The sequence below is a fragment of the Corvus brachyrhynchos genome, unplaced genomic scaffold (genome assembly GCF_000691975.1).
Source record: "Corvus brachyrhynchos isolate BGI_N302 unplaced genomic scaffold, ASM69197v1 scaffold14, whole genome shotgun sequence".
Lineage (NCBI taxonomy): Eukaryota > Metazoa > Chordata > Aves > Passeriformes > Corvidae > Corvus > Corvus brachyrhynchos.
Genome location: NW_008239110.1, coordinates 7,624,564 through 7,636,692, shown reverse-complemented (window position 1 = coordinate 7,636,692; position 12,129 = coordinate 7,624,564). Strand labels below are relative to the sequence as shown.

Here is a 12,129-nt window from a genome sequence, read left to right as displayed (position 1 = left end):
GGGAGGGTTTGGGGAGGAGTGAGACTGCAGGGAGCAGCAGGTAAAGCTCAGCCGGTGAGTTTTCTGTCGGGGCAGTGGGGAGTTGGTTCGCATGTGGAGGCTTTTTTTTTTTTTAATATTGAAGTGCTTTCTTCAAAAGTGCCTGAACATTTGGATTTGATGTTTCAAGACCAACGTTTTCAGATTCTCATCCTGAAGTAGATTCTTTTAGTTGAAGTTTTTATTTTAGTTTAAAACTGACTGGGAGTTGTGTGGGGCTGTGCTGGGCTGAGTGGTTGCGTGTGGGTTTTGCTGGGACTGTGAGATTGAAGTGGCCCTCTGAAGATAGCGAGGTTTTGTTTCGCCTTTTCCAAACAAACTTCAGCGAGCTCGTCACGTTTGGCCTCCATTTTGTTTGAAAGCTCCACGCAAATTTTCTTCCAACTTACCTTAGTTAGAAACTTGTTTCGGTTTTAATTTGTTATGTAGCACTGGACTTGCAACCACCCGCATTCCTGGAAGAGCTGGGATATGTGAGAGGATGACAGAAGACATCACGAACTGTGATTTAATTCTGTTATTATTCGTGTGCCTGCCTGTGTGGACAAAGAGAGTAGTTCCATTGACCATGATGGGGCCGTTCTGTGTCTGAAGCACAAAACCAAAGGTCTTGACAGGCCCATGGTTCATTTCAGAGACCAGAGGGAAGTTACAATCGTGTGGTAATTGGAGCAGGAAGGAAAAATCAACAAAACAACTAAAAAAGAGCAACAAGCAATATAAGAGTAAAGAAAAAGTCATATCAGCAGTCGGTGATCAGGGATTGTTCTGACAATCCTTTGTTTTTCAGAAGTGGGGTTTCTGTCTTTTGATGGTTGCATTGTGTATGTTCTCTAAATGCTCTTTCTTCTTCTAAAAGCTGTCTTTTTTACAAATCCATTTACCTTGTAATTCAATTCCATTTTAAGGTCATTTTACACACATGTAACTGCTGTACTTTATAACAAACTCTTTTTTTCCTTCTAGCCTTAGCAAACACATGGCTTCACAAGAGGGAAAACAAGCTGAGCCCTTTACGGACATCTTTGATGAAGATGAAGCTGAACAATCCTTTCTGTTGTCCAAGCCCACTTGCTTTATTGTCTTTGGAAAGCCAGTAAGATGTCTGATAGAAGTTTTTTCTTCAGATATTCTGCTAACAATTTTACTTTTCTTTTCAAAACGTTAGTTTAACAGGGCTACCAAAAGGTTTTTACCTTTGCCACTCTTCAAATCCTGCAGAGGATGGTAAAAATTCTGGTCTCATTTAATGAGACTAATTTTTGCCTTCAGTGACCAGTCAATTGCAATTAAAAATGTTGTTATTGTACTAAAAGTTACATGTTGCTCAAAACGTTTCTTCTCTTTTGGCATTGACATCTGGATTGTTTATATTTTTGTGGTGGTTTAACCCCAGCCAGCAAGCAAACCCCATGCAGCCTCGTGCTTACTCACCCTGGTGGGGTGAGACAGAGAATCAGAAGGGTAAAGGTGACAAAATGCATGGGTTGACAAAAGCCATGCACACGAGCAAAGCAAAACAAGGAATTCATTCACCTCTTCCTATGGGCAGGCAGATGTTCAGCCATCCCCAGGAAAGCAGGGCTCCATCACACTTAATGGTGACTTGGGAAGACAAACACCATCACTCCAAAAGTACTTCCCTTTCCTCCTTCTTCCCCAGCTTCCTATACTGAACATGACACCGTATGCTCTGGAATATCTGTGTGTGTCAGTCAGTGTTCCCTCCCAGCTGTGTTCCCTCCCAGTTCCCCATCCACCCTCACTCTCCTCGCCAGTGTGGCAGTATGGAAATCAGGAAATGCCTTGGCTCTGTGTAAGCCCTGCTCAGCAGTAACAGAAGCATCTCTGTATTATCAACACTTTTTTTTCAGCAGAAATCCAAGACACAGCCCCACACTAGCTACTGTGAAGAAAATTAACTCTACCCCAGCCAAAACCAGAACAATGCTATTAAAATATTTTAATTTTTAATAAACTTGACAGGTTAAAGATAAATTGGTGTAAAAGAACGTTCAGGTTAATGTAATGACTTACAGACATGCAATGAGATATTACAGATCTTTGTATTTGGAAACATTCAAAATCCACCAAGTCTTGATAAAAGGATCTGCACTACATTTTAACTGTAATTCAAGGTCTCTCTTTTTCTAAAATAATTTGTGGCCTCCTTAACTTAGAAAACTTTGATGGTTTTTAATCCTAAACTTTTCAGATTGTTTTTTTTTCCAGATGTGGGGTTGCATTAGTGCCTCAGTTTGCTGAAGGGAGTTCTTTTTTTTTGGTACAAGTTTGTCTTATAACATGTCTTATGGTTATATGCACTTGTTAAAGTGCCCTCAGCTCAGTAGAAAACTACAGTGAACTAACTCATCTAGTTTTAAATGAACATCAAATTTTTAACCTTACATGAAAAAGGTAACTTTATGTTTTATAGACCAAACCACCATAAAATTCTCACCGAAAGACATTACAAAAAAATTCTCATATTCCCAACCATTGCCTTCAGTAAACGTTTGACATTAATATATAACAAAGGGTTGAAATCGTACAGGCTTTGCCAGGAAAGCAGGGAATTAAATAGTTTATTTTTATGATAATATTTTTTATATATATGACTGATGTGCAGAGCATCTGTCCTATTTGAGATAGTGCCCTTAAAGCAAAGCCAAATACATTCTCCTCACACCTGTAGGATATAAGGTCTGAGTAGGCTGGAGTGTTTGTTGATACACTCCTAACTGGGAATGTAATTTATTTGTGGGGTTTTGCTATTTTTTATCACAAAATTTATCAAGGACAAACAAACTGTCAAAATGGGTCTTCTTATATGCCCTTCTGAAAAAAGGGCACAATCCTAAGGGTGGAAGATGGTGAGTTCTGCAAAATCCCATTCAGATAATCACTCTTGGAGGCCTCAGCTCTCAGTTATGTTGGTTCCTCTGGATTCATGTAAATGATAAAGATTTTGTCAGTATCAAACCAGATCTGTGGACTAACAAGGACAGTTTTTAAGCATTTGTTGTTTTAGTGAAAAAATACTGTTCCTATGTATCCCACTCAGGGTTGGGCAGGTTTGCATCATAATTTGCTTTGAGGCTAAAGATAATAAATTTTAGTCCTAAGGAATTTCTCATAGGAATTTGTGGTCAAATCATAGCTGAGTTTTAGATAGAGTTACTCTGAAACAAACAGTCTAATTACTTTGGAGATAATTAGCTACAAGGGGCAGTAGCAGTATATTAGCAATGCTGGGTAATACAAAGTAGAGGATGGTACAAAGAAGAGTGTTTTGTGTTTGCCCAATGTGTAACTCTGAGGCCCTAATCCCAATTGTAGATTTCCATTGTTTTTATCATGTGAAAATATGTTCTTTGCGTTATGTGTTTGGTTTTGTTCTGTCTGTTTTTCTTTTAAAAGTGTATTTTTCATTTTAAGGGTTCTGGAAAGAAAACATTAGCTGGAAAACTAGCACAGAGATGGAACTGCATTTTCATAGAAGGTAAACATATGCTATATTTGGAACATTGCTTTGGCTTCACAATAGCTTTTGGTTTAGAATACCCTCACTGTTCCCTGTAATTCAAAGGGCATGTTTCTGATTGCAGCAAACACTTCTGATAAGGACTAAATAACAATTTTACCACGAATAAAATTGCTGATAGTGGCCTTTTAGTTATTGAAAGGCTTAGAAAAATCACTGTGGGTTTTTTTTCATCATAATCAAATTCTATTCCCAATCATGTAAGGGGATCCATGTGACCCTTCTTGTAAACATGGGGGCAACTCATTCAACTTCAAAGAGCACAGATATTTTCCAGTGCAGACCATGAAAAAATAGGAGGGTCTTTCCATTCTGTTTGTGCAGTGTCCAGTACAAGGGAATGTACTCCAGGAAGCAGAGTTTATTTATCAAATGAAGTGTCTTTATCTTCTTTTGAAGATTTGGAATTGTGACATGGTAAAATTCACTTTTAATAAAGTTCTTTTTTGACTTAGGTACGTATAGAATTTTTAATTCATAGTATTGTATAACAAGGAAAAAAACTAATACCTGGTCCAAAAAATAGATCATACCAAAATCAGAAAGGACCTTAGGAATGTACTTAAGCCAATCCACTCTGTTTGAATGTATTTAATCCAGTACTGACAAATGTTCATCAAATTTGTTTTAAAAAATTTCTGGGCAGTCTATCGCTGTAACACACTCTTTGCCATTAGAAAGTTTTTCTTAGCAACTGATCTAAATCTTGATTACTGCATTTGTAAGCCTTGTTTCTAGTACATTCAGGGAATTACTCTTTTCTTATTTTGTTCATGGTACTTCTTTTAATCTTCTTTTAGCTAATGAACCCACATGTGTGTACACACTCGTTTCAACTTATGCTAGTAAAATTTTTTCATTTTCTACATCAGAAAAGAAAGAAACAAAGAAATTCAACATACATAAACATGAACAATTTAGTTCAGAAAGAACCTCCAGAGGTGACGGAGTCCAACATTCCTGTCAAAGCAGAGTCAACTAGAGAGGGCTGCTTAGTTCAGTCTGGAATACCTCCAAGGACAGAGACTCCACCTCTTCCCAGAGAAACACTTTGCAATGTTTGACTACCTTCTTGATGAAAAATTGCTTCCTAATTACCCCATTCGAATTTCTCATGTTCCTATTCATGTCTGTTGCCTCCTGTCCTAACTGCACTTTTGTGCAGACTGTGGTTCTGTCTTTGTGACCTCCTAGTAAATAGTTTTAGATAGCAGTAAGAGCTGTCTGGTTTTTGCCAGGGTGAACAAGGCCAGTTCTTTTGGCCTCTCCTCTTCTTTAGGCTGTTCAACTCTTCTGATGGTTTTGGTGTTGTCCACTGAACTTGCTCCAGCGTATCAACATCTGTCCTGTGCTGTGTTAAAAATAAACCAAGGCAGAAAATTATTCTCAATGTTTTAAATGTTCTCAAACTTTTAAATGATGAAATACTTTCTATTAATTTATCCGATGAATGGGTCAATACTCATAAGTAAAACAGGGCCAGCGTGCACACAGATTGCTGAATTTCAGTTGCCTGTATTGTTTATTAGTACATTCCCTGTCTCTGTTTTGGCCCATGGCAAATATTGTTCTCCCAAACACCTATCCATAGTATGAAAGGTAAGATGTGCAACAGTCATCATTCCTAGTAGGAACAGTTGGAAAACAGCCACTGTGTTTTGAGAAGAAAGATTATGGCTGTATAGGCATGAGTCACCTGGCTTCAGGACCTTTCCCTGGCCTGGTTTATTAGTAATAAAAATGTAGCCTTAAGAATCATTCTTTAAAACTTTTGTTAAATGTCTGATTATTTAATTCATACAGTAGTGTGAACAACTTCCAGGGTTGTTCTAGTATGATGTCACTGTCCATAGAGACATAGGGCAGTCTTTGAATTTGATGGATGTCACTTTTCTAAAAGGAGATGATTTTGTGTGATTTTGTGTGTCTAAACAGTTCTTCTAAATCTTGGTTTTTAATTTAAAAAGTGATTGAGCTCAAATACTCATCTCTGAATTGCAAGATAGTAATGCTGATTTAATTTATATCAGTCGTTCAGATAATCTTGCAGAGCTGCTGTTGTGCATTTTTGTGTAGTATATACAGGGTTAAATTATAGGGAGAAACTCCTACCCAGACCTTGCCATAAGGCAGCAGGTTCTGGATGGGCGAACTATAATAACGGCCCTAAATATAATGGCTGTTCATTCAAAAATAGTCTGGTTGCTTGGAGCACACATATATCTTCCTCTGTGTGTATGTGTATGTAAGTATGTATCTGCATGTACATGTCTGTTTGGAAAATATTTTGTATAAATTAATTTAATTTTCTTATGTTTGATATGCTTCCTTAGCTTCAGAAGTAATTCAAATGAATATTCAACAAGAAACAGAATATGGACTTAAGGTAAAGATCTAATCTTGTAAGTTTTGTCACATTTTTGACAAACACATGCTATATAAGACTATGTTCTGCATTTTATCCTAGTGTCAAGAATTGCTTTGTCAAGGTCAAAGTATTCCTGAGGAATGGGTTACAGAAATGATTCTGCAAAAGATTGAGTCGCCAGAAGTTGCTCATTTTGGCAAGTATATTTATAGCCTAAACTTCTTAGAATGTGCTAGCTATAATTTTACATCCATTTTACATCCATTGGTGCTCAAATATAATTCTAGCCTTTTCTTGTGCTCTTCAGGTTGTGGACTATCAATAAACTGAAAGTGTGTTTAGGGATTAACTTGCCAGTATGGGAGATCAGAAAGTGTCATACTGGTCCTATGTTGTGTTAATTTTGAGAAAATGATTTTCCCAAAATTTTAAGTATGGATATGACTCTTATTTGACAATATTATCTGTCTAGAAGAATTTTAGGATTTAAAACACAGACATTTTATTCTTCAATACTTCTAAAACAACAACATAACAAAAACCCATCAGCAAAAACATTTTAAACATTTTAAATAATGAAAAATAAGGAAAACAGATTATTGAAAATGCAAAGTTATACAGCTTTTTTTTCCTCTTACAGTGTTATTTATTCCCTTTGCATTTTGTGACACAGAGTAAGATGGATGAGAATAGTAATGATAGTGGCTACAATTCTTCTATTTGAGGAAAGATTATGTTAATTGAGGCTGTCAAGACAAGTGCTGCAAATCTTGCTAGTGTCTGAACCTGCTTCCCTGATGAGAAAACAAATATACTGCTAAGAGGAAAGGAAGTAAAAAGGAAATGTCGTTTCTTTTTCTTGTTTTGACTTTTATTTGAAATTTCCATTGTAGGAGAGAGACAGGTGTAGTGCCAAGAAAATGTTAGTTTCTACTGCTCTAAAAATTAGCCTGCTTTTTTTAAGCTTTCAGTTGCAATGGGTTTTATTCCTTCTCCAGTACAAGACTCAACAGTTTTGCAAAATATGCAGCCTTACCTGGTGAAACCAGGCTTTTAAAACAGTATAAAAAAGACAGAGAGATAGGGAAGAAATTTAAAAAACAAAAAAGGGACACAAGAAGCTGCTGGAAGAGGTAGCAGCAGAAATGCCAGTCTCTTAATCCGTATGTTAGGACTTCGGTAAAGGCATGAAGAGGCTTCTCTGTTACTGGAGTTCCCCTCCTTGAGTCAATCTGAAGATGTGTATATCACAGAGGAGCACAGAGGTCCTGGAGACTGTAAACATGACTGTAAAGTTTGGTTCTTGTAGCCAAGACACCTTCTGCATTACAGATGCCCCAAGGTAGGAAAGAATAGAATTACCAACATCCTCACTATTTTTCCTACCAACTAGAACTGACCTCCAAAACCAATTTTTGTTTAGTATTTTCTAGTTCTAATAACTTTTTGTTTATCAACTACTATCTTAATGCAGGAACTAATTAATTAATTCACTGTAAATTATTCATTAAAGGTTTTAGAAACTGTATGAAAGGTTGGGTTTTTTACTTTTAGTGTTTGTAAAATACAAGTTTATAAACAGTGCACACAATAAACGTGTCTCGAAAGCTTCTTGGTAATCCCCTGGTTACTTTTTGATCTAGTTGATAGTTGCCTTAGGTATGATTTTTAGTCTCCCCACATACTGATTTGGGGGCAAACACTCTCTCAGAGAGTGGTTTCCCACGTTACACTCCCATTCTCCCCACATCAGCTGTTGTTATCTGGGATGTATTGATAAGCAGAGGCTGTGCACCATCTTCACACCTCAGTACCAGTTAGAATTCTCTAAAAGTATCAACAATTTAGAATCCAGGATTTTACTTTCCTAGAGGAATGACTATATATTATGCTCTCCCTTGCTTATCCTCTTCTTCTTTTGCACCTATGGGTAGTAGCTTCCCAAAGAAGTAGGAGTCTTCACTCCTAACACCTCTTGCAAACACTGCTGCTACGTTTTTGTGCTGCTCAGACTTGCATTTAAATGTTATTACATAAAATTCTGAGCATGTACTGTTCCTTTAAGGGAATATTCTTATTATTTGGCTAAAACCATCCACCTGATTTTTGTTTAGTCTCTCATTCTGACCTTATGAATATTGATTCTGTTGCTATTCAGTAGTTCTTACTGCATGCATGCAGCCATCAGTAGTTATAGTACTGTCCTAGGAACTTGAAGCCACAAGTTCATCTGTGGGGCTGAGCACTGTAATACTAGGAAAAAGATGTTATTACCGCTCTGCTTGTCATATCTAGCCAACGTTTGTTTGCCAAACAGGTCTCAGCATTGGGAGTCCTGAGTGAACAAATGCTTACCAAATTATCCATGTGCATATAGAGTGCATAGTGTCTCCTTTTGAAAGGCAGGAGAGTGGTTCAGACTTTCTTCATTGTCCATGGAAGCCAGAACATTTAAAGGATGTATAAAAAGCCTAGACTCCTAGTTTAAATGCTTTAAATCTAAGAGTGGCTATTTTTTGCACTGCCTTTTATTAAGTCTTAGTGGCAAAAATGGTCACTGAAAGCTTGTTACTTTTTAGGCACTACAGTGTCTGAGCTAGGCACTTAAAGCAGGTGGTCTGAGTATGATCTTTCATATCTACATGTTTTTTATTGAGTTAACAAATGTTGAGAGGACTCTATAAAGCTGGAAACAACACACCTTTTTGTCTGTATTTCATCTGCAGCAGACATGGGTGCACAGGATTTTTAGCAGTTTTATGTCATGTACATGGTTTAAAATTGTACCACTACATGTATTGTTTGAAGGAGATGGGTATAACTAGCTCTGTAATTGACAAACCCTCTAAAAATATGTTCAATAAAATGTATTTGGCAGGTTATGTTCTCACTGGATTTCCTTCTCTCTCAGAGAGAAGGAACATGACTGTTCCACAGCAAATAGAGAAAATAATGAATCTAAAATTAAAACCGGATGTCCTGATTAACATTAAGGTAATGTCATCTTCAGTAACTTCCTAGTATTTTTTGTAATTATTAGTTGACTCATATGCTATGTATGCCAAATATATTATTTTTCTCTGTATACTTGAGTATAGAATTTATTGAGGAATGATAAATTCTTCTCTTTTATATTGGAATAGAATTTCACTGGTTTGTTGCATTATAAGCGTTGCTCAAGTAAAATAATGGACATGTCCTAAAACTTCAGCAGCAGTTACAGTCTTTGCACCTCTACCAATTAGAAGATACAGGTTTTCAAGAAAAGGAAACTTTGAATTACATGATTATTATGGGATTTTGGACACATGTACATCTGCCACTTGTGTAATGCAGGAAGAAACTTCTCACATATGGAAGTTAAAAAGCAAATAGTTTTATTTTTCTGTCACTAATTGTGAAACTGCTTCATTATTAATTCATCTTGTTCACAAATCTCAATTTCTTCATGAGCAGTGATATGTCATGCCAGATATTTTACAAAGGTGACTCTGGTATAACCAGAGAAAAAAAAAAATCAGTGTGGGATTTAGAGGACTTTCTCAATGTAACTTAAAAGAATGGACTTGCTTGCTACGTCCACATTATAAACAAAACAAGGCAAGAGGGACTCTGCAGACATCAGGCCAACTGCTTTGGCCAAACACTGCTAAGCTGTCTTGTTCGTCAGAATGGGGTGGCAGTGCCCAAACTGCCCACAGGGAAAGGCCTGAGCCTGTGCCATTCTCCAGATTGTGCCCAGCTATTCACTGGGGAGGGTTCTGGCTGGCCCACACCGAACTGTGCCAGACTCCGTGCAGACAAAATAACCGTACCTATGGTCACGAACACGCTTTCAGGCCCTTCCTCTAGCAGTGTTTTATTTATAATCAACTAGATCATTTTTGTCTTCTCCTTTGAATGTGCAGAGTGAGCTGCTGAGACAGCTCTGAATAGTCAGCGTCTGGTGGTGTGCTACATTCTCATTGGGATTTTGATTCTAGTTGGCATCTCTGTGTGTTTTGTCAGATGCTAAGCCTCAGGGTATGGACCTACTCTATCACTTTTCAGATTTAACTCAGTGTTTGTTTTAATCCCATACTTTTAAGACTGAATTTGCTTGAACATGCATAATGAAAATTGGTGAATGCCTACTTCAAACCTTTTTTCTGTGGTCTCGGAGAGATCCTAAAACATCAAAGAAACATATTTTTGTGCTGCTTTTCAGGCAAATTTGATTTTTTCAGAAAGTCAATCTTTGTTTTAATACTAGGTAGTGAGCAATCCCTGTTCTTGAGAGTATTCATGAGTAACACTACAAATAGAAGAGTGATACTAACTACACTAGAAAGAAAAATGAAATTCTTCATTTCATGTAGTAACATGATCTCCTCCAGGAAAAGGACTGAGACTAAATGTACATTAAAAATCCTTGCCCCAAAGTCAAAGAAATAAGTTTGCCTTTGGTTTCAATGGATTGAAGCTGTTTTCACAGATATGTCAGAGTTGTAACTATTTTCATTAGCTCAAAAAGAAAGGAAGAAGGAAGATTGTAGATAACTGTGGCAATAATGAAATACTGTTATTAGTAGACCAATTTAGAGAAATTTTGTCTCTCCCAAGAAAAAGATGTTATAGCAGGACAATAAGCACATGATTTCCTTTTAATTTTTCCTTGCTAGTGTCCAGATTATGATTTATGCCAAAGAATATCAGGACTAAGGCAAAATCCTGATTCAGGGGAGATATATCAGAGGAGCCAGTGGGATCCTAAAGTTACTGACAAGCATAAGAAAGAGAAAGATCAGGATGAAGAAGAAGATGAGGAGCAGGAAGAAGAAGAAGGAGAAGAAGAGGTAAACATTGCTAATTTCTAAACAGTGCAAAATACTACAATGTACTTTAGACAAAGCAGAAGAAATCCTGATCTTCTAAAATATCACCATACTATGTTACGAATTTATTTTGCTCAAATTTAATCTTAATTCCATTTCTTTCCTACTTCAAGAGATGTGGGATAACACATAAGCAGTAGGTTTAAATGACAGCAAATGTTAATCATTGCATAGCGTAACCTGGACTCACTGATCTGTTTCTTGCCAACTGATCTGTTTCTTGCCGTAAGTTAAAAGTGTGTATCAGGAGGAGAAGGGTGGCTCTACACTGCCTGTTTCTTGATCTAGATAAATAAAAGAGTTCTTAATTTTTGTTTATTGTAGCAACTTCATACTAGTATTTTCAGGACACTAGCTTATTTTCTGGTTTTGGTGTTACAGTACTACAAATGGATTTTCTTTTTTTTTTTTTCTTCATGAAGGTATTACTTTTGAATTCAGGTCAAATTTTTATAATAGGGGCCAGAGATTTATCAGTGTAAGTTCTAGGCACATTGCTCTCAGTTCATAGAAACTACACTTCATCAGGATAGGATCATGGTCAGCAATCACTGGACTAATACTCATCGCAATACTCTCCAAAGCTACTTTATTTAAATTTGAGTGAAGACAAAAATTACTTTATTACTTTATTTCTGTATCTTGAAATTTTGTTTTGCAGACTGCAGAAGATCCACAAAAGAAATTAGCATCATTTAATCAATTAGTGCAGAGGCCTGAAGATTTTCTTGAGAATGCAGAGAGAAGAATTGGAATATACAAGGATATAATGCATCAACCTTTAGAAGTAAGAAAATGCAAAGTAGTATGATTATGCATAACAAACGATTCTTAAAATATCTTACACTGTTTTTATTGGGGTTTTTTGTTTGAGATTTGTTGTATTGAGGTGTGGTCATGCTTCAACATATCCCCAAATTCTGAAATTTATTCTGAAATCAGTGATACAAAGTTGTCATCTGCAGGTGTTTACACTCTGGAGTCAAGATAAAGTAATCCACTTTGACTTTTAAAAGTGAAACCATACCTGCCACCACAGATGCTTTCTAAATCTAGTAACTGAAATATTTGAAGACTCCAGTGTTTCATCACCATTACCAGAGTCCACTCCAGAATGCAATCCCATAAGTAATCTGCATCCATTGTCTTCCATTCCAATAGATTCCCTTCCTTACCTGCTTCATTGCCTGCAGATTTATATACACAGTAATTAGCCCATTAGTTTGTTTTACCACTTTAGTTTCTGCTGCAATTACGTTTTCTTTCCCTGTTGTGTTCAGGAAGGTGGATTTACTGTATGCCTC

General features: G+C 36.7%; 1 protein-coding gene across 3 annotated transcripts in view; it reads left to right on the top strand.

The window, feature by feature from the left end:
• The window catches only part of AK9 (adenylate kinase 9), a 53,456-nt gene continuing 41,327 nt past the window's right edge, over positions 1 to 12,129 (top strand). For all 3 annotated transcript variants that reach the window (XM_017739659.1, XM_017739660.1, XM_017739658.1), the window contains exons 1-8: positions 1 to 54; positions 1,006 to 1,135; positions 3,478 to 3,541; positions 5,917 to 5,969; positions 6,051 to 6,147; positions 8,830 to 8,945; positions 10,613 to 10,786; positions 11,487 to 11,612. In XM_017739659.1, the coding sequence (XP_017595148.1) occupies positions 1,019 to 1,135; positions 3,478 to 3,541; positions 5,917 to 5,969; positions 6,051 to 6,147; positions 8,830 to 8,945; positions 10,613 to 10,786; positions 11,487 to 11,612 (747 nt within the window). In that variant the 5' untranslated portion in view covers positions 1 to 54; positions 1,006 to 1,018. The remainder of the gene's footprint in view (positions 55 to 1,005; positions 1,136 to 3,477; positions 3,542 to 5,916; positions 5,970 to 6,050; positions 6,148 to 8,829; positions 8,946 to 10,612; positions 10,787 to 11,486; positions 11,613 to 12,129) is intronic.